Genomic DNA, 22975 nt, shown 5'->3' with positions numbered 1-22975 from the left:
TATTATGATAATAAATGAGCGAAGATGTAACTTATGTGCTATGGTAATTAGCAAGTAAATATTTGCTAACTTTTTCCTAACTTGTCCCTCATCTGTTATAACAAGCTGTAATATTGAAGGCTTGTCTTTTCAAAACAGGTGTCAACAGTCTTCATACTTTTCAAGGATCCTCATCAAACTGGTTGCTTTTGGCTCTGTTTTTCAACCAAGGGTAAGACAAAGAATATAGGCTGATAGTTTTCTTTCCATACCCTAAATATGATACAGAACAGGGGAGCTCCGTCCTTGGCTAGTGGTGATCCTAACTGTTTTACCCAAAAGTGTGAAAAAAACTACTTAACCCATAGTTTGATCGCTTTTCCAATAAGGGCAAAGTCTTCATAGTCTCTCCCAAGGGGTTGGGCTGAAGAAGGGGTGGGGTGGGCAACATGTCCTCTGAAGCTTGTACTTGTTCTTAATTGTTTGTTGCTTTTCACTCAAGCTGCTCTATCGATACTAGTCACTTTCGCTTATATTATGATCACAGTTATGTCTGAATTGTCTATTGGGTTGCAGGCTTCTTGAGAACAGGGTCCTATTTTATTCATGTTTCTGTTCTTCTATCATCTATTGCTCATTTATCTTAGAGTGCAGCCTCTGTAACAGGAACTTGCTAAGTATTGGTTATATGACAAGGAGGATACCTTCTGTCCAGGAGTTAATGGTCAGATAGAGATAGATAATTTATAAAAAATGGCTAAAGGCAGTGACAGAGACATACTCAGGTGATGGGAACATATAAGAGAGGGGGACATATTTCCATCTGAGGAAGGTAGTTGAAATCATGGAAGGGTCAGAATTAGGCCTAAAATGTCAAAAGATGGGGAAGCTTGGTAATAGAAAGTGCATTCCAAATAGAAGGAAGAGCATGAACAAAGGCAGAAGGGCATGGGCCTTCAGGGAAGTACAGGAAGTTTGGTGATGTGGAGCCCAGAGTATGAATTAAAGAGTTGAGGGAGGGATGAGATTGCAGAGGCCAGCAGGGGCCCAACAGGGAGGCCATGCACACACGCTTAGAATTCAACTAATACTGTGTTTGCCATCTAGGTATCTTCAGCCGCCAACATTTCATCAGAGGTCAAGGTTCTGAGCTGGTTTAGGACAAGGAAATGGAGACCAATCTAGATTAAGCAAGCTGCCACATTTATTGAAATAAGGCTGGCTATGGCTCTCTGCCTAATTTTGAATTAGGAAAAGTCTACACAAAGTTGAGATAATCTGTCTACTATAGCTTATGATAAGGTGGCTGAATTTCATTGTTCAGAGTGGCAATATCTTAAGGATGGAGAGGGGCTAAGTCCTGCCCACAGGTACATAGTCAAATTCACTGACTGTTCTGACTAAAGTATGGGCTGAAGAATAGAACACTGGCCACCAAATTGGAATAATCCAGCTCCCACTGTGATTTGTGTTGGACTTGTGGACACATTATGGTCCTTCGTGGGATTTAGATGTCCCATGGACAAGTGGGACTAGAACTATAGCTCTGCCTAACTTCTACTAATGGTAAAAAGCAAAACAAAGTGCTAGATAGTATGTGGCAAGAGTGATCTTCAAAATTTCATGCAAAATTTGAATTCTAAAAAAAAATTCTAAAGCTCTGAAATGCTAAGACTTGATCTTTTCTGGTGGCAATTATAGGGTTAAATTGAGAAGGTCTTTCTCCCCATGTTTTTACCTGGTTTGCTACAGTTGCTTGCCTGTCCCTATAGTTTGAATTTTGAGACTCCTGAGTTAATAACAGACTGAAAAGCTTTTTAATTTATAAGGCAGGAGGGCAGGGGTTATCATTTTTAGGTATCACGACTAAGGCTATGCCTATTGGTGACTTTGCTACTCTGTGACTGACAGGGAGCACAGTCCATGTTATGTCCCTCTAATTCATTGTTCTCTCTGTCCTAATACTCTGTCTTCAAAACAATAGCCTCAAGGTTCCCAGCAGGAGTCAAACTCCTGACTCTCGGCTTATGAAAATGGCTTATAAAGGGGGCACTGGTAGTTCTAGGAAGAAAAAAACCCCTGTGCTCAAACCTTGGGAGAAGAGCCATGACCGGTGTGAGGAAGCAGACGAGGTAGAAAGTGGGGTCTGAGAGCTGGCCTTCCATCACCCAATAAGGATTGGTGGGACTGTTGCAGTTGACACAGGTGGCATTGTAAACAAGGGATACCACGAAATACATCAGGAAGCTGCCTAACAGAACAAGCCCGTGGATAATGGTCTGTGGAAGAAAAGGAGAAGTAAACGTTGTTGAAAATATCCTTAGATCAGGGGGCAGTGCAATCATGCCACTTGACTTTGTTTTAAACTTTTCCGGGGGGAAAGCAACACACACACAAACTGTAAAAAAGCATATATTTTAGTGCATCATTAGAAAGCAAACACTCACATTGCTATCACCCAGAACTTGAATACACATACCCAAAGATCCCCTAAAGATTCTGTCTCTCCTTTGGCTTTGGTGATACTTACAAGCCATTCTTTGTAGTTTCACTGCCTATGTACTCTGTTTTTTTCAGCTGTTAGATAAATACAATTCTATTTGGTGTGAAGAGTCTATTTTTTTCACATATGGCTGCAGTTTATTCACGTCCAAAGCAGTACAGTGTTCTGTTGTCTGGTCTCATTTGTCTTGTTTGTTTTTGTATTTTCCCCCCCTTCTTATCCTCTCTTAAATTTAATATTTTGTACAATTTCATTTTCTCCTTTTACTGGTTTAAAAGTTATACATCCCGTTTCTATTCTTTCAGTGATCACTCAATGATAATAGGTGAGTGATAATAAGCAATCTTAATAATCTTAATAATAAGATGATATCATCTTAATAATAAGATGATAATAAGCAATCTTAACTTACCACAGTCTAAAGTATGTAACCACTTTTCCCTACTCCTGAATCATAGAAGGGCTTCAGAGCACTTTAACTGTTTACCTTCCTCTTGACTTATATTTTATTGCTACGCATATTGCATGTTTCAATTCTATCATTTTTTAAAACACTCAGTTGGTATTATAGTTGAATATAGTCAATATTCATTAAAATTCATTTCATGTTTAGCACTTTCTGTGCCTTCATTCCTTCTTGCACCTTTCCATCTGAGATTTCTTTCCTTTTGCTTTAAGTACATCCTTTAGAATTGCCTTTAGTGGGAATCTGCTAGTGGTCTAATCTCATGCTTTATTTCATTCTCATTCTTGAAAGATATTTTTGATGGATATAGAATTCTTGTTTGACAGGGTTTTAAAGCATATTTAAAATAGCATTCCATTGTCTTTTGGCCTTTTGTTTTTCTAAAGATTTTATTTATTTGAGAGAGAGAGCATGCATAAGCACTCACAAGTCGGGGGAGGAGCAGAGGGAGAGGGAGAATCAGACTCCCTGAGAAGCAGAGAGTTTGACATGGTATCATGACCTGAGCCCAAAGGCAGATGCTTAACCCATTGAGCCACCCAAGTGCCCCATCTTTTGGCTTTTGTTGTTGCTGTGCGTACATCTCTTATGTGTTCCTTAGAAATGTTAGTATCTTAAAATCTGGCTACTTTTTTTTTCCTAAGTAGGCTCCATTTTCAGCATGGAGTCCAATTCAGGGCTTGAACTCACGACCCTGAAATTAAGATCTGAGATGAAATCAAGAGTCAGATGCTTAACCAACTAAGCCACCCAGGCATCCCTAATCTGGCTACTTTTATGGTTTTTGTCTTTAGTATTCTATAGTTTCCTTATGATAAGGAATAATAAGATATGTATTTCTTTTTATTTATATTTCTTGGATTTTGCTGATCTTGAATCTGTGGATTAATATCTTTCATCATGTCTGCAAAATTGTTAAGTCACTATTTTTTCAACTATTGCCTCTGTCTCATTTTATCTCTCCTTTACTTCTTAGACTCAGATTGAATGCATTTAAGACCTTTTAGGATACTACCCTATCTTCTATACATTTTATACCTTTTCATAATTTTCATTACTTTTCTTCTGTTTTTTTTTTTAATTTTTTTATTTATTTATGATAGTCACAGAGAGATAGAGAGAGGCAGAGACACAGGCAGAGGGAGAAGCAGGCTCCATGCACCGGGAGCCTGACGTGGGATTCGATCCCGGGTCTCCAGGATCACGCCCTGGGCCAAAGGCAGGCGCCAAACCGCTGCGCCACCCAGGGATCCCACTTTTCTTCTGTTTTATATTGTGCATAATTTCTTTTGACCAATTAAAATTTTTTCCCTTTAGTTTTGTCTAATTTTTTGTTAAAGACAGCCACTGTATTTTATTCTTTAAAGTTTTCTTTGATCTCTTTTCAGATTTGCTAGGTTGCTTTGTATGGTTTAGTAATCCCTGCAGATATTGTAAAGCTTAAACATAGGGGATCCCAGGATGGCTCAGCGATTTAGTGTCTGCCTTCAGCCCAGGGCATGGTCCTGGAGTCCCGGGATCGAGTTCCACATCAGGCTCCCTACATGGAGCCTGCTTCTTTCTCTATGTCTCTGTCTCTCTCTCTCTCTGTGTCTCTCATGATTAAATAAATAAAATCTTTAATAAAATAAAATTATAAAAAAGCTTAAACATAGATTTTCTATAATTTATATCTGATAATACCAACACCTGAAATATGTTTCTGGTTTGTTTCTGAACCTCTCACTAAGGGGTTTTTATTTCTTTGGGAGTCAGTTATTTTTGAATATGTGAGGCTCATTGCCCTTGAAAAGTTGATAGGGACAATTTGAGGCATAGGATGAAATACCTTTTTTTGCGGGGAGGGTGTTTATTTTTCAATGTCCTTGGAAACTGTCAATCTTGGGTCACTTCAGACTGGATTCATACATCAAAATTTAGCTCACCAAGGTGATATAAACCTGGGCTGCAAATCTGTATGAGGCCAGCCCATGGTTCATTACCTAGGACAGGTCCTTTGCAGGGAGAATCAGTTTAATGGATTCTGATTCTTTCTGCTCTGTTCACAGAGGGAATAATCCCTGCAGCACCTGCTGGGAAGGTAGAACAGGCAGGTCCATTTTAAGTGTAGCCTTACCCTAAGGTGTATAGCTTTGGGGTCCTAATTTAATATGGTCTCTTATTAGACTCCTGCCTTGGGTACCTGGGTTCGATTTCTGAATCTTTTGCTCAGTCAAGCTGCCAGCAACAAAGTTCTTTTGGACAGGGTTGCAAAGATCCTCAAAGAAACAGGTTTTGGCTCTTCTTCTAGAATCCCCCCTTCTCTGAGGTTTTGGTCTCTACTATTCCATCAGCTTTTTGGCTAAAATAATCCTGATACCAAAATAGGCATAGACAGTTCAAGGAAAGAAAATCCTAGACCAATTCCACTAAATGAAAATTCCAAGTAACTTATTGATAAGTCAACTCAGTACTGTGTTAAAGATAATAAAACCCAACCAAGGCACTTTCATATCCTGGTAGTAGACTACAAATTCTAAGTTGATGCTATCACTGTGGAAAGCAATTTGAAAATAGCTAGAGGAGTTTAAGTACTCATCTGCTATGACACAATTTCACTTCAAAGTATGATGCACCCTGGAAATACTGTTGCATGTGTATATACAGAGACATGTTGGTTACAGTATCATTCTTACTAGCAGGAAAAAAGTAAGGGGAAAAAGCCTAAATATTCATCAACAGAAAAATAAATTGTGGCATATTCATACAATAGAACAGTTAAAATAAATCACCAAAGGTGAATCTGTCAACATAGGTGAAACTCCAAAGCATTAGGTCTAGTGAAAAAAAAAAGTTAAGGGATAGATATACATGATAAAGAAGTATTCATAAATATATATGTATAAGATATGCTTAAGAATGATGAACCCTGAAATTATGTTCAAGACCAAAGATAAAACGTTTGCAAGGGAATCATGGGTGCTTTAATTGTATGTTAGACTTAATTTTTTATAAAAGTGAGAGGAAATATGACAAAGTTAAATGACAATACCTTGGATGTTGGGTATATGAGTTTCCTTGAATTGAATTCTTGTTTTATTTTCTTTGTTTTTTTTTTAATAATAAAAGCATTAGCTTCATCCCACAAGTTTGCATATATGGTATTTTTACAGTCCTTCAGCAATAATTTCCATTATGATTTACTCTTGACCTCATGAGTTATTTAGAAGTACATTTTGAAACTTCGAAGCATGTTAGGTTTGTTTGGCTATCTTTTTGTTGCTTGTTTTTAATCTAAATGCATGTCAGAGAAGATCAGGATTCTTTCAAATTTCTTTGTGATTTAGAATTTGGTCTTTTTTACTTTTGGTATACAGTTTGTATATTTTTGAAAAGGTATATATTTACTATTTGGGACAGAATTTTTTATATTAGATCTAATTATACTAAATCAAATGTGATAATTTATTCAAGACTTCTATATCCTATTTGGCCTATCTGTTTCTAATAGAGTTGTATATAAATCTCATATCACAATTGTGATTTTTGTCTATTTGTCCTAATATTTGCTGGATAAAAAATTCAATCTGATAATTTCTGCTTTAATATTTATTTATTTATTTATTTATTTATTTATTTATTTATTTCTGCTTTTAACAGGTGAACTAAATTCATCAATATTTATTATGAGTACTGATATATTTGGATTTATTTCGAACACCTTACTTTGTGTTTTTTTTTTTGCCATCATTTGTCTTTGCTTTTACCTTTTTATCTTTCCTTTATCCTGCAAAATTAATAGTTTCCTAGATTCCTCTTATTTCTTTCCATCCCTTTATGGTTATCCTTAAGTTTTGAAGGTAATATTTCCAAGTATTAAGAGACCTTAAATTTTGAGACACACTAAATAAATATGGGTTTTTTATAGAAAAATTGATAGTTAAATGCATATTCCTATTCTCCTTCTATTAATGATGAAGACTTTAGCATAAATTGCCTATTGAACAGCTCTTTCTTACCATGATGTTGTTTCTTACAGTTTAAGCTTTTATGTTCTTGCAGAAGTATGTTTCTTCTTTTGCTGAGGACCTGGGAGTGGCAAAACTTACAATGTCGGTTTATCTGAAAATGTCATTTATTTACCCTAGTTTTAAGTGGTGTGTAACTGTTTATTTCCCTTCAGGTCTTTGAAGATAATTACTCCATTGCTTTCTGGCTTCTATTGTTTGTCAGTTTAACTGCTATTCCTTTTCAACTAATTTGTCCATAGCCTCTGGTTGACTTTAAGATGGTCTCTTATACACTGTACAGTTTCATTGTGCTGTATCCAGGTGATATATTAAGCTTTATTTTGATTAATTTTCTCTCTCAGTGATTATCTCCTTAGGTACTGCTTCTCTACCATTTTTTCCTTCTTCTGTAACCCCTATTATGTGGATGCTAGAGTCATTTATTCTAGCCATTATTCCTTTGAGTTACTTTCTCAAATTTGTGTGGCATTCCAGATGAGTTCTCAATATCTTCCAATTTGGTAGTTCACTGCCAGAGTCCAATCTAGACTGGATCCCATAAATTGCATTTTTAATTTCAATGACAAAACTGTTCATTTTAAAGAGTTTTAAATGTTTCCATAGCTTGGCTCAGTTCCCAGTAGTAAATGACTCTTACCTACCTTCCTCATGGCTTCTGAAAACTGGAATTCCAAATAGCATGTCATTGTCAACTTTTCTCAAGCTTGCTTTCTTGAGTGGGCAACTCCAGCCCAGACCTTGGACCTGGCATAAACAGGGCTCCAATCTTCCTTATCCCATAGGAACCAGACTCCCCATTCCCACAATCAGTTTCTTGTCCTGGATTCTGGAAAGCCTTCAGTTTGAGTCAGTGCAGTACCTCTGTCTCCCCTGCCTCATTGTTTTTCAGCCTCTTCTGGTTCTGGTGTTTCTTGAAGAAATTTATCCTGTACTTGAGCTTGGCTATACCTTTTTTGGTTTTATCACTTTTTTCTATTTGTCTTTGACATGAATTGGAACAGAGGGCATCTGTGATCTGGAAATTTGCTTGGGTGGTTCTTACTAGCTATTGCACATCATGTCACAGGCTGATCTAATTTAGTTAACACCCATTACTTTGCAATAAATATATGTCAGGTGATGATCCTGTATACCTTAAACTTACACAGTGCTATAAGCCAACTATATCTTAGTAAGACTGCCCCCCCCCCAAAAAAAAAACCCCATAAAGGGCTCTGGGAGGTTAAATGAGGTAATATATTAAAAATCATATAAAGAGATACTTGGTATATGCTTTTTAAGCTCTTTGTTTTTATAATTATCATTGACTACAAGAATTTAATGAGAAAGCCAGCATTTCCTTTTTAGATACTGAAATGTGATATTTGGACATGCTTGAGATGTGTTTATGTGAAGGTAGCCTTCTAATCTTTTACACTGAAATTAAATGGGAAGTATATACCTCCCTAACACAGCCTCAAGTACAGTCAGGATACTGTTTTTCTCATCTCTGAAACCTCTGATTTTTTTTTTTTAGTCAAAAATATCTACTTTTGCAACAAATTGTCTTAGGGGTTATAAGTCTTGGTTTTATAATCCTGGATAGAGGATAAGCAAATTGAGGCCAGGGACTTAATCTTTTCTACCTCTCTCATCCCTGTACAAGTGGGACACAGGTAGAAGTTCAGTGGTCATTTATTGAGTGGATCAATGATACAGAGTAAAACAACTCAAATTTTTTAGGTCAAAGGGGCTCTGAAGTGCTTACCCAGGTCTTCATTTCCATTGCCTGATGTAAGAGGATTGTGGTGAGGGCGATGGTATTGATGGGCGTCCCAAAGGTAAAGACGTCAATATCTGAATCCTTGTAGGTCTGCAGAGGAGGAAAAAACAAGCACTGTCAGATGTTCCCTGGGATTCAAAGACTTGGTTTTGACACAGCGATCATGTGTCACAGGATCACAAGCAATAGTGAAGGTAGGTGTCATGGGAGGGGAAGGAATCAGAAGAGATACATAGCTGTCAACCATAGAAACAGACAAGATGAGGAGTGAGTTAATAGGGCTGAATTCTTTGGAAACACATTTGTAGCAGAAACCATGAGGGTATTCCAGAACATCGTGGAATGAATGAACAAAGAATTTATTGAGCAACCAGCAGGCACAATGCCAACTACTGAAGATACTTCAGTGTCCACCTTCAAGGAGTTTATAGTCTACTAGACAAGACAAATGTGGTACAATTTAAGGGGATAAATGATACAATGGTATAAGGTACACAAAGTACCCTGGGGATACAGAAGATAAGATATAACAGCTGAGGCCATAATAAGAGGAATTAACTTCCTTGAAAAGAGAGAGAGGAAAGGTAGACAAAGGTGAGAACCTGAGGGTGAAAAGTTCAAATAGACCTATTATGGTAGGTTTGTTGAGCACATAGTAGGGGCAAATAATGAAGCAGGAAAGGCAAGCAGATTCCTGGAGAGAGAAGGTATTGTAAGATAGGAAACTCAAATGAAGCAATGACTGCCTACTTGGCCCATCTTGTTTCTAACTGCAAAAAAATGTAAGGCAGAGTAGACACCACAGTTTAGCAGTTGCCCCACATTCTGGTCCAGAAGAAACACAGCTATACTTTACAACTAAATTCACACTCTTTAAAAAAAATTTTTTTTTTAAAAAAAGATTATTTAGAGAGAGAGAGAGAGAGAGAGAGAGAGCAAGCAAACAAGCAGAAGGACCGGGAGAGGGACCAGCAGAGGGAGAGGGAGAGGGAAAGGGAGAAGTGGACTCCTCGCTGAGTAGGGAGCCCAGTGCGGGGCTTGATTCCAGGACCCTGAGATAACCACCTGAGCCAAAGGCAGATGCATAACTGACTGAGCATTCTAGGCACCCCTAAATTCCTACTCTTTAAACTGGGAACAAAACTGACATGGGGCAGGTATCCTTTGCTTTTATTTCAGGTAATATAGCATCCTTTATTATCAGAACTTCCTTCCTGAACGCATGCTGCCTTGACATTGGAAACACAAATCTAAATGTAAATCAAGGGTTGTAAATTCAAATACTTTTAGTGTTCAAGTAAGAAATAATAAATGAGTGAAGAGGGCTTAGGTATAAGACTAAAGGGAGTGGTAGGGACTCTGGCAAACTGGAGAACATGAACCCCATCTAAGCAGGGCTGAGAGTCAATTCTGGATTTTTCCTATGTGGGAAAAATGACCCAATATAATGATAGCTTCCATTTTTTCAAAAACTGGCAGAAATTGAGATGTTTCTGTAAAGCACTCTGATTTTTCAGATACTGACTTGGATGTCGCCTGCAGATCACCTATTTGGAGTCTGTGCTACGGTGCCCAGAAAGACACTACTAGTATATGAACAGGACCAGTTCCACTCTGTGATTTGTATGGCTAGAAGGGGATTATACAACTTACCAGGTAAGGAATGAAGAAACAAACCAGGCTTTGGTAGAATGCATCCATTATAGAAATCCAGAAAGTCATTGGGTTGTAGCACTGCCAGGAAAGAACACATCAACCACCAACTTTCTTGTGCTACCTGAACAGACAATATGGCACTTACAATGTTCTTATCTTAGAGGCAATAGAATGGAACAATTAAGAGCACAGACTGGGGGTGACAGACCTTAATTCAAGTCCCAGCTGTGCCACTCACTAAACTGCTTTGGTAATTGGTTCTCCTTCCATAAAAAGAATAAAAACACTAACTATCTCCTTGGGTTTTGAGAAATCTAAATGCAATTGTACTTTAGTACCCAGTAAGTGTTCTGTTATCAATAACTATCATTCATTAGCACATTGCTAGTGCTAATACACACTTGGCATATTTAGAGATTCTAAGGTTTCTACATAGCATCTGAAAGGGAGTTCTCTATCACAGCCCAGGATCACGGATTCCCAAGAGACGGGGCTCAATGGCTTCAGAGACAAGTATTCTCATTTTGTGCTTCACTCTTCCTGCCTTCCCTGGAAAAGTAAAACTGTTCTCAGTTTATGTTTTTGCTACATTAACTTCTCTTACTGTTAGATACTCAAGGAATACATTATACATCTAGCACACCTATGGGAAAGGAAAAAATCAGAAGACCTATAGGTATATAGGTCTCTCTTGCCTGATATGCTACGGTTGCTGTGTTGCTCTCCTCCCATTTTTAAGTTAGGACTGGGCTTAGTTCTTAGTTGGCTGTACACAACATATTACTAGCTCTCAAATACCCAGATGTTCTGGCTTGGTTCTCCTTTCCCCCAGGCACAGAGGTACTCTCATGAATTTCAATATCCCTCTTCCCAGAGCTTTCTTCAAGGCAGTCAGGTTCTCTGTCTCTTCTATCCAATCTCTGAGCTGTGTCTGTGCTAGCCTGACCACCTGGAGTGCTGGTGGTCTGACTTCTCCAAATTACTCAGAGTGCCAGTATGGCCTCTCTGCCAACCAACGAATCAGGGTGATTTCCTAGGCCTTCTTTAATCTATTGGCTACCAGCAATTCCAGACTCTGTGTAGTCTTGAGTTCTAAATTTTGTTTTCCCTGAGATAAGGTAGAAGCCCTCATTTATGAATATATCACTCAGTGATGAGCAAACAAGATTTTAATCCCAGGGGTTCCCAAACAAAGACTTGGGGGTTCTGTCAAAGGCCTGGAGAAAGGGGGCCAGCTGAGGGCAATGGGATCTTTCTGAATGTCTTCTCCCTATTCAGCTAGGGCAGTCCTATGTTAACATGTGCTATAATTAAGAAATAACTAAAGAAAAATACCCACTGATCTGTTCCATCACTCTTAACAGCAAACAAGAAACATGCCAGGAATGGGGAGTGGAGCTACTGGGTCACATAGTAGGTAAGAGGCAGGGTGGTGATCAGAGTGTAAGGCCCCTGGCCCCAAGTCATTGCTCTTTCTCTGACTCCTGCAGGGAGGAATTAGAGGCAAGGAGGAGTTGAGGCATCTGTATCTTACCTCAGAGTTTTGGCCGCTCTTGTACAGTTCAGGCAATGCCAGGAGTGTTTCTGCAGAGATGTCTTTATCGAGGACTCCAAAGATAAGAGGAGGCAAGGAGGTGAAGAAGAGATTGAAGAATATCATCTGCCAATAATCGATCATAGTGGAGCCAGAGAAGCCACAGAAAAACTGGTACCAGAAGAGCAGGTTGACATAGCACTGCAGGCAGAGAGTATGTCCTTGTGAGTGAGGACCCCCAGGTAGTGGACCCCAATGGCTGCTTAGGAGCCTCTGGCAAGTCACTACTCTGACATAGAGCTTCCATTTTCTCATTTGTGACATGCAGAGTTGTGTAAGGATCAGAGATAACTAATCCTTAGAGCAGCTGCTGCTGCAACTACTACTATGCTGGTTAAGAGCACAGGTTGTGGAGGCAGAAAAGGCTGGTTTGGAATTTTCAGGTCTGTCACTTACTAGCTATGTGACCTGGAGCAAATTGCCTAACTTTTCTGTATAAAATCTTACCATCTTTCAGATGGAAACAGTGGTACCTAGACCATGGCACAGGATACCAAAGGCAGGAGTTACGATTAGTAGTGTGGAAAGGGAAGGGAGTGCTCCTCAGGGAGGGATAATAGAAAGACTGGACCATGGGCAGGAAGCCTGGCTTGCTGTCCCTGCCCATCTCATGAAGATGACTTCATGAGATTTTCCCCACAATACTTTCCTAATGGTCATGCAACTCAGAAGGGTGAGTTCAGAAGGGTGAATCATCTCTCTGATTCTTTATGCTTTCTAAAGCTTTTCCCACTCAAAACCACCCTACCTGAGATGGCTGGGTCATTAGTATTGTCTACCACACTGTGATATAATTTGGTGACTTGACCAAGGTTGTCACTTAAGCTGCTGCTCCCAGAGTTGGAACTAGAAATATCAGCCCTGTGAAATTAGCAGTTTTGTGTATAAACTAGAATGTTCATTCCTAAATGCTGGGCCAGTGTTATTTTGAAAAGGGTCACTAGAATTGTAATAATATAGACATGCTAATATTAGTAACATCAATGACTATTACTAAGGCTTCTATTTGTGTCAGGAGTGTAGTATATATTATAGTATATTAGTGTATGGTACATTAGATGTGCAATAGACCTAATTTGTTCCAACAATCTTGAAAGATTATTATTGTTAATAAAATAGTACATATTATATTAATATCTTGATAATATTATTAGCCAGACTCTACAGGCAAGAAATCTGAGGCTTTAAGATGCTCAGTTACCTCTTGTCCAATTTTAGAGCTAGAGAGTCAGACAACTAGTATCTGAGTTTTCAATGCTCTTTCTCTTCAACCACCCCCAAACTTTCTCAATCTCCTATTGGATTATATAATATCAATGCTGACTTGAGAGTCTTCTAGCTAAGGAGTGCCATCTTTTGGCTTATCTGCCCAGGTGACCAGTGGGAAGTTTCCTGGCACTGAAAGAGATCCTGGTGTCCTGAGACATCCTAGACCTTGCATCTCTCTCTTAGAAGCGGGGAGAGGGCCCAGTCTGTTTACTGTGCTGCAGGTAGGTTTGAAATGTACCATGGGCAGGCTTTGAGTCCTGAGATCAACAGCAACCACTTGTGCACTTGACATGGTGGGTTTAAGAAGAACTTGAAGTACTGAAGTCCCCTTGATACTAGCAGTCAGCAGCTGTGTGAGGCTTTTACTTCTCTCAATCTCTCTCTCTTTTTTTTCTTCCCTTTGAGAACCTTGCCTTTCTTCTCCCTCCCCAGCTACGTGGGAAAGACAGTAACTCTTAGCTCCCTTACACACAGGTAGCTTGAATGGCTCAGATGGGATAAGTGACTATCAAATACCCTTGGCCACTTGGGAATAGAACTGTGACTTAAGGTTGTAGAAGCCTAGGATGCCAGAGCTGGAAATAACACTATCTTACAGATGAGGCCAGTAATAGCAACAACAACAATAACAATAGCAACAAAAACACATAAAGCACTTATCACGTGCCAAGCTCTGTTCGGACTCATTTGATCCACTTAACAGCCCTATGAAACAATCATTACTACTCTTATTTTACAATTGAGGAAACAGCCTCAGAGAGAGGTCAAGTCTTTGGGCTGGGGGGTAGAGAGCTAGTAAGTAACAGAATTGGAGTTAAAATCCAAATGTTATGGCTCAAGAGTTCACCCTCATAAGAAGGATGTGGGAAGTGGATACTCTTGTAAAATGAATTCAAGGTCTTAGACTCTAGCTCAGTCTCTTGCACTAATGTTCAGAGTTGTTGATCTATACCATGAGAGGCCAGTGGGATTTGTCCTAAAGTGCTATAAATGGGGAAAGTGTTGAACAAAGAATGCTGTGATTGGCAGTTTCTTCCATGGGTGACAAGGGACAAGTCAGCAAAGCAGAAAGTTTGCCAGCTATAGGCCATCCTCTGATATTTGCAATGTAGATTTGGTCCTTTTGGCTCCAAGCCTAAATCTTTCCTCTCCATTAGCTTCATCTCACCAAACTGTAGCTTTTAAGTGGTACAATCTTATCTAGTAGATGCTGTGATGCTTTACCCCATTTTCACGAAGCTCCAGCCATAGTCTAAGCTGAGGGAGGAAGAGAGCAGTTGCCTGGCTGGTGTTGGAAGCCATCTGAAGCTCTGTGGCCAAGTGTAATACTTCTTAAACAACTTATGTTCAAACACGGTGCTAGAGATGCTTGGACAACAGACAACACACAACCTGGTTTGGAGTGATATTTACCTTCAAAGACTTTGGCAACCACTGGAGAACAAGGTGCCTGTACCTCTAGGAGGCACTGAGTGCCACGGTAGTGAGGACATTCAGTCTGGGAGTTTGGAGTATAGTAGAACTAGGTCCAGTCCTGATTCTATGACATACTTAGCTATGTGACCTGAGCAACCTCTCAGGCTTTCAGCTACCACATCTAGAGATAGATAATAACTGTTCCCATGCCACAGGATGGATGAGCATTTACGGTATGCCTCACATATATTAACTCATTTATGCACATGATAACCCTGTGAGTTAGGTAGTATCCCCCTTTTACAGGTGAAAAGACTGAGACACAGAGCTTAAGTAAGTTACTTAAGGCCACATTGCTGTTAGATAGCAGGTTGGGGGTGGGATTTGAACCCATCTGGTTCTAGCACATATGCTCTTAACCCCTGTGTTATACTTAGCTCTCATAGTTACATACATATGTAAAGTTCTTATTATAGTGTCTGGTATGTGGTAAATTCCCTATAGATGATGGTGATTGCTAATGCTAGTAATGCTATCCCAAAGGGTAACAAGCTGTGCTAAGTACCAAGGACACTACAGCAATCCAGGGTGGCATGGAGAGCTCTGGCGAACTAGGTGTTGGAGAACTAGCATTTCCTGAGCTCATTGCCTAACACTTCAACACAGGCAGTAGCAAAGGGTTTTAAGCCCTATTCAAAGCAATGAAACACTGCTTGGATGTCACTGGCTCATTTTTCCATAGAACCGTTCTTCCTGAATTATAATTTAATATTGCTTTTACCAAGGGCTGTTAGAAAAAGGTGCCATATAGAGGTTAATTTTCATTTCCTACAAAAATGCCACTGAAGGCAGTTTCCTGGAAGTTTTTGTGTGACCTTCTTCTAAAGGTTTGCTTGACAAATTGATCTCTGAATTTAGAGCAAAGAGAGAGTGTGCTTCCTCGAGAACTGGTCTGCTTGTTTTAACCAGGCATTTACTACTTAGCATCTTATCCCAAGTTCCTGGTACAACTGACTTCCTTTCTTTCTGGGTTCTGCTCCATACTCCTACACATTTTTTTTTTTTAAAGATTTTATGTATTTATTCATGAGAGACACAGAGAGAGGCAGAGACATAGGCAGAGGGAGAAGCAGGTTCCTCACAGGGAGCCTGATGTGGGACTGGATCCCTGAACAGGGATCATGCCCTGAGCCAAAGGCAGACACTCAACCGCTGAGCCACTCAGGTGTCCCACTCTTACACAGTTCTTTTATAACTTCTCCATTGCCTCTGTGTTTCTACCGTAAGTCACTTACATCTCTTTTTGGAATCAGATACAGTATATGATATAAAATTATAAATAAATGGCCTGAAATATTTTCTATAAAGACTTAGGTTGTCAAAACTCTCCCTCTTGACAGAGAAACTGGCAAATTCATAGTTCTCTCTTGCTTACACATTATCTTCTTTCCAACTGATTAGATCAAGAATCTCCTGGTGATTATGTCTATAGCACCCTAACCTCCTTACAGGGAGACATGCCTAAGAAAATGTTCATAAAATCCCAATCTTTTACTATACTAGTGCTTCCCAATCTTTAAGTTCATATAAATTACCCAGGGCTTTTACCAAAAATGCCATTCTGAGGTAGTAGTAGGTCGATGATGCAGTCTGAGGATCCGCATTTCTAACTAGCATATAGGAGATGATAATGTTGCTGGTCCAGGAACCACATTTTGAGAGGTAAGATTTATGGAGACCAAGAGATGACAAACAACTTCCTATGGGACAAATCCAGCCATAAATAAGGTTTTGTTGGGACACAGACACATCGATTCATTTGCATGTTTTCTATAGCTGCTTTCATGTTGGTGCAGCAGAGTTGTGTAGGTATGATGAGCCCCGTGGCCCACAGGCTAAAAGTATTTCTTACCTAGCCCTTTGCAGAACAAGCTCACTCAGCCCTGACCAAGACTGTCAGCCTCATGAAGCTGGACACAGATGTTCAATAATGATTTCAATAAATAGAACCCATCATCGCTGTTCTATTGTCCCAACAATATTCAGGAATTTAATTCTGAAGTGTTTCCCTCCTCCACAAGCCTTGTTAGGACCTCGCTTGTATCCACGTCCTCTGGCTGGAATCTTTGCACCTCTGAGGGGGCATACGGAACCTGTGACGACATCACTGAGATGGGGGCCTGCGTTTTCCTCCCAAGGAGCTACAGTGCAATAATTAATTCATTGTTCAAATTTCAGAGGAGGCAGGGTTTTAATCCCCTCTGAAATTGGTTTCGGATGTGGAAGTCATAGTTCTCCACCCTCTAATTGCAATGGGGAGATAATGCGGCATCAGTATCACAATTTCAAGCGTGGAATCGGGCTAGAAATAAATACCATTTAAGCTTTGAAAGCATGGCTGGCTGGAAACATTTCCTTTTCTATTTCTCAAATTTAATGCAGAGAAGAGGTTGTGCTTATTCAAAAGAACGGCTCCTTTGGAGGCAAGAAAAAAAATTAAATGGGCATTTTGAATTCTGAGTAAACAGTCTTTCATGCTCAGAGTGAGTTTCAAGTTAAATAGAGTGACTTGTTTGCATAGACTTGGTGAATATTACCATCCAGTTTATCAAATTTACATTATTTTTTGTCATGCTGTTTATTTACATATACATTGAACTTTGCACAAAAATGCTCACTCTTGAGCGAGGGCAACTGTGACAGTGCCTAAATCAGGACTGGGAGAATGGAACAACGGGACAAAATGCAATTTCGCAGCTGCTACTTGGCTAATGCTTTCTCTACCATCCCCTGCTCTTAATCCTCCCTTTTTCCTTATGCAAATAGGAATCGGATTCTGTTTGGAGACTCTTGGGGATTATTCAAAGGTCCTTGAACTAAGTAATGAAAACTCAGGCCCCTTGTTCCCTTCCTTAGGAGAACAGCAATATTCTGGCTTCTTGCAATACCCATTGTTAATCAAGGGCTTTTCAAACAAGAACCTCTGACAGTTTTAATACCTAGGTTGATGTGTGCCTGCTTTGGGCCCTTATCAACAAGATAGAAATGAACACATTTTTTAGGAGAAACAATGCTATCTTCAAGCTATGATTGTATTTGTATAGTGTTACTTGCTTTCCTGATAATACCTTAGGGACAGGAGGAGTCCTAGTGTCTTCATATTATTGATGAGGAAACCAAGGCTCAGAGAGGGTAAGCGACTCTTTGAAGTTCACACAGCATGCTAGAGTCAGGCAAGACTAAAATCCAGACGACCTCCTCATTCTAAATATTTTTGCCACTAGATATTTAATGTCCCAACCTCTGTGAATTTCCTGCTGCAAAGGCTGGGGAAGCTGAAATGATACATAGAGTCTCAGGTGGAAACCATGGATTCCAGTCTTAAACCTGTACTTTCCCAGGAGGTGGGGTATGGCTCTTGCATTGGGGTGGCTCTATCTGAGGAGAAAATTGAAGATATATGTCAGGCTTATTACTTTTAAAGTCCTTTTTCCTCGTAGTCAGAAAGTAAATCTCATTTATGGAGCCCATTTAAGAATAATGACACGAGCAATAATCATAAAACTAATGGTTGACTTGATAGGGTGATTACTATGTGCCAATCGCTTTATATACAAGCTCTTATTTAATCCTTCTAGCAAATATAGGAGGAAGGTACTATTATCATCCCCATTCAACAAATGGTAAAACTAAGGTATAGTTACCAAATATAAGAGCCTAGATTTGAACCAAATATGTTTGACTCAAGGAGTCTATTCTTGTAACCACTCATGCTGCCTTCTATGTGCCAGATGTTTTCCATATAGTATGGCTAATGCTCACAATAATTTCACAAAAGTCTTAGCCCATTTTACCAAAGAAGAAATTGAGGCCCAGAGAAGTGAATTACATTGCTCAAGTTCACAGAGCTAGTAGGAAAGAGTTTCAGGATTCAAAATCTAGGCCAGCCTGATTTACTCCCTTGTGCTGAGATGGTTTGTCTTACGACTGTGGTGGGAGTGGGTCCCCTGGCAGGGCCTCCCAAAGCCTTGGTGGGAGGTTGGCATAGGGCTACTCACCACGTTCTTATAGAAGTAGTACACCACCATCCTGGCCAGGCGTGAGTAACACCAGTGGCCGTGCACAAGCAGCAGCTTCTTGAGGTGTCTGAAGCGGGAGATGGCAAAGTCGCTGGACATAACAGCCTGAGAGGGTAGAATAGAGAGAGACATCATCTTCTATCCATGGCTACCAATAAGCCAAAGAATCTCCCCTGAGGGCTATGCTCGGTTTTAGGTCCATAGCTGATAGGGCCAAAAAGATCCTTTGTTACTATGTGGCACTCTAGGGTGGTTCTTTGGACTTGGACACTTCATCTTTTCTTCTGGAAAATCCAAACCTCACTAGAATCCAAGAAAGGCAGCTTGTAAGGATCTAGTGGTCTCGCCTGGCCCTTCATCTCTTTCCATTTATCTGATAAACTGTGGCCTAAAATGTGTTAGTACCAGGCTAGAGATGCGATGGTTAACCAGAAAGTAGGGGCTTCCATGCAAGTAATGCTCAAACCTCTCAATACCCTTGGTTGCCTCCTGTGGCAGACCATTTGTTCCATTCTCAGATGGAGCTGATGGCTGGATAGCACTTCCTTTACATGGAGCTGAAATATGCCTTCTGCTCTTGGGATTGTTCAGAATATGACATAGTTCATTAGTACTCCTTTAAGAATATGGGGTTTGGAAGTGCCTGGTTACAGATCTTGGTATGCATCTTGGTCAGGCTGTTTAACCTTTCCCTTCATCAGTTTCATCTGAAAAAAAATGGAGTAATAATTCCTAACACACAGGGTTGTGACTATTCAAATTAATTGGGATAAAAAATGTGAGATGCCTAATACAGTGCTGGCATATGCTAGGTATTCAAAAGGTAGCTTTTCTTTTATCCTCACCAACAAATTTAGGCAATGCCTCCTGTCTATACCAGTGGTGAGAATACAATTGTTAATGATTCAGAACCACAAAGTGGGGTTTGTTTTAGTGGGAAACATCAGTAGCTCAAGTTAATATGCTTGTCCCAAGCTGAATTTTGACTCAATTAGGTATACTTATTAAAGTGTACCATACAATTTATAGGTCAATCTAGCCATTAAAACTAAAATGGCAATTGAAAAATGTTTTCAAATGTCCTTATCTGTCACTGCTCATGGAGGGCACTGCATTCTTGGATGTGGGTAGAGATTATAAGGAGGAAGAATGGAGTCAGGGGAAGACTTAGGCCTTCCTGAATGGTTGAGTACTCTTTGGCTTTAGAATGCAGGTATCACTGGAAGTCTGAAAAAAAGCTAAGCATCCTTCAGTTTTCCTCTGTATCAGAAGGACTGAGCAACAGGGATATAAGAATGGAGGTTATGTATAGGCATGGAAGCCCCATGACTCTCAGGTAATTATTCTGCAAAGCTCTTGGGGAGAAGTTCCTCCAACACTGTGGGGAATTCCATAACTCTCCAGAAAGGATCAAGGAGAATTAGGGAAGAAATGAGAAGAGTTGAGGGGAGCAATACCTGCATGCCTTCCTGTCCAGATATCCCAATTCCAATGTCAGCAGCTTGAATCATGCTTACGTCATTTGCTCCATCACCTGAAAGAAGAGACATCATGAAGTGTCTTTATTCCTGGCCTAACTTCTGATTGACAATGGAAAGGGTGTTACATGAGTGGCTCTAAAGTGTCCTCATTTACACATAATTGAATACTTTTAACATTGCTCTGAATAGTCCTATAGGAAAAGTCGGTATTTGGCCCGAGAGAGGTCTCTTCTTTGATAAAAAGCTCTATTTACTACTCGACAAATGTTTATTGTCTTTTATCTCAGTATATTAGGTATTGGGAGTATAATAGTAAGTGAGGCTTGTGCAGTGCTTTATAGTTTTTAAAAACAGGCCTTCACAAATGTTACATTTATTAATGAGAAAATGGAGAATTTCAGCAACATAGAGATCCCACCAGGGTAAACCAGGTAGGGAAGGGGCCCAGGAGCATTGGCACGAAGATCTTTGCTACCTTTTCTAACACAGTATAACTTAAAATATTTACCATATTAAGACTACTGGAATATCTGGATAGCTAAATCATCAGATTGTCAGTGGTGTTCAAGGACAGGGATGGTGTTGTTTTGTTTCTCAAAATGGGAAAATGAGATTGACTGATTTTTTTGGTTGAGGGACATTTGGGCATGATGAATTCCTATTTAACAAACTAAAGTGTTTGTTTCAGGAATTTGGAGGTTAGGGCATGGATACACACAGCTTCCAGCACTGGCATAAAGGTTTTTCTGTGATGATAGAAAGTCCTATATCTTTACTGTCTAATATGGAAAGCACTAGCTCCATGTGAAGATTGAAATGCAGCTGGTGAAATTCTATTTAAGTTTCAATACCTACATATAGCTAGGTGGCAACCATTTTGGACGGCACAACTCTATACAGTGAGGCTTTTCTTACAAACCTGGCTTTTCCCAAAGCTTTAACTTTCAGACTAGAGATTAGCAAACTCTTTCTATAAGGGGCCAGATAGTAAATATTTTAGACTCTGTGGGCCAAGAAGCAAAATTGAACAACTGTTCTTGCTGAGAGGCGAATAGTCTTACAGGTTTTACAGTTAAAAACAAAAATCATTCTTAGTATCTCTGCAAAAACATGTAGTAGGCTGGATTCAGCCTGGTGGCCATGGTTTGTGGACTGCATTGCCTTCATTCTTCTCCTGGCCCCCCTCTTTTTCCAGGAGGGAATTATAGAAGGGAATTAAATATGTATTAGATAACAGAGAATATGGAGGGGAGAGAATTTTCTTCTCTTAATTATTTGGAAATGAAATTAATCTTAAATATGTTGTCATTTTAAGTAGCCATTATTCTTATAATGATTTTTTTTTCATGATAGTGTAGCAGTACATTGTTTTTATCTTCCCCATGGAGAACAAATCCACCCTTTAACCTCTTCTGTTAGCAATCCAGTGGAAGTAGAGGTGTGGAATCGTGCCATTGCTCACCCTGCTGGTTTTGTTTCTGTGGCAGTAGAGCCAATTTCTTACCTCAGGGAGTCAGTCCTGGGCTGTTGCTTTGTGTGTGTCTAAAGTTTTGAAGAGGATAATTCAGGGAATAAAATGTATTTCAGGGAATAAAATTAGGATGCAGTTGCTAAAGCTTTGCACCTTGTATTCTTTCTGCCCACTCCCTCATTTTTTTTTTTTAAATTTGAATTGCTTTTACCTGAAATCAGGAGAAAATGGGGTATAAATAGGCTTCTTAATTTGAAATGCCAGGAAGGAAAATCTCTTTCCATGTCTGTGTAGGAAGGATAGAACCATCTGTAGGAATATCCTTAAATGAATGTAGTATTTACTATGTGCTTGGTATGTGCAAGGCACAGACAAAATGGTAAGACTAATATGGTATCTCTATTCAAGAAACTCTTGATCTACTGAGCAGACCCTTGCAGAAAGCATACCATTGCTCTGCAGCTCTGAGGTCTGTGTCCTGTAGGCATTCTCAGAGAGAAGGAAGGTTAGGTGGGATTGGAAGAAGGGGTGTTTTATGGAGAAAATTGCTTGAGCAAAAGCCTAGGAGTGAGAAAGATAGGACAAAGCTCCATTACCATGGAGAATGGTAAGCAGTTCCATTTGGTTAGATCATAGAGTGCCAAATGTTGGGGAATGGATGGTAGCTCTGATGAAGGATGTGGCTGGAAAGAGACCAGATCATGAATATTCTAATAAACCAGATTTGCTTGTTCCTGGAAGGTTTGATGGAAGCACAGTTTTTATTTCTCTGCCTTAACCATGATTAAAGTTTAGTCCCCTCTGAGGAATTTTTTTTTTTTTTTTAATCAACAGAGAGGTCAGCATTTGTTGACAGCTGGGCCTTATATTTAGGAATGAACATATGGGGCAGGCTCAACTTCCATAATCTCCCCATCAGCCATCAACACTCAGCAAAATATCAAATCCACAAATACCTGAGGTTTATATTATGCCCTGTGTTAAGTATCAAAAGGGGAATAGTCTATACCCCAGAATGGGGTTGGCCTGTGTATATATTACTGAGTTATGTGAATGTCATGAATTTGAACCTCCTTTTGACTTGAACCTCCATTCAAGTCCTAATTTTTCCTTAGTGACCTGCTAATTCTGAGAACTTTCATTCACTCTTTCACTCTACTTAGCCTCTGCTTCACCTCCTGCCTGCCACTTCTTGGCTGTCACTTTGAATTCTCTTAGTCTAAGTGATTCTCAGCCTGGGTATCTTGATTTTTATATGTGACCTTTCCACCTCTGGTCTATGCTTCTCG

At 39.6% G+C, this 22975-nt stretch overlaps 1 protein-coding gene across 13 annotated transcripts in view; it reads right to left on the bottom strand.

The window, feature by feature from the left end:
- Nucleotides 1-22975, bottom strand: part of ATP10B (ATPase phospholipid transporting 10B (putative)) — a 252935-nt gene that overhangs the window by 4782 nt on the left and 225178 nt on the right. For all 13 annotated transcript variants that reach the window (XM_026007667.2, XM_072756707.1, XM_072756712.1 and 10 more), the window contains 6 exons: nt 20192-20268; nt 18714-18839; nt 11911-12111; nt 10374-10454; nt 8706-8810; nt 2071-2258 (listed from right to left, as the gene is read on the bottom strand). In XM_026007667.2, the coding sequence (XP_025863452.1) occupies nt 2071-2258; nt 8706-8810; nt 10374-10454; nt 11911-12111; nt 18714-18839; nt 20192-20268 (778 nt within the window). The remainder of the gene's footprint in view (nt 1-2070; nt 2259-8705; nt 8811-10373; nt 10455-11910; nt 12112-18713; nt 18840-20191; nt 20269-22975) is intronic.

Source organism: Vulpes vulpes, chromosome 4 (genome assembly GCF_048418805.1).
Source record: "Vulpes vulpes isolate BD-2025 chromosome 4, VulVul3, whole genome shotgun sequence".
In the NCBI taxonomy this organism is placed as follows: Eukaryota; Metazoa; Chordata; class Mammalia; order Carnivora; family Canidae; genus Vulpes; species Vulpes vulpes.
This window is presented reverse-complemented; position numbering and strand designations above follow the sequence as displayed.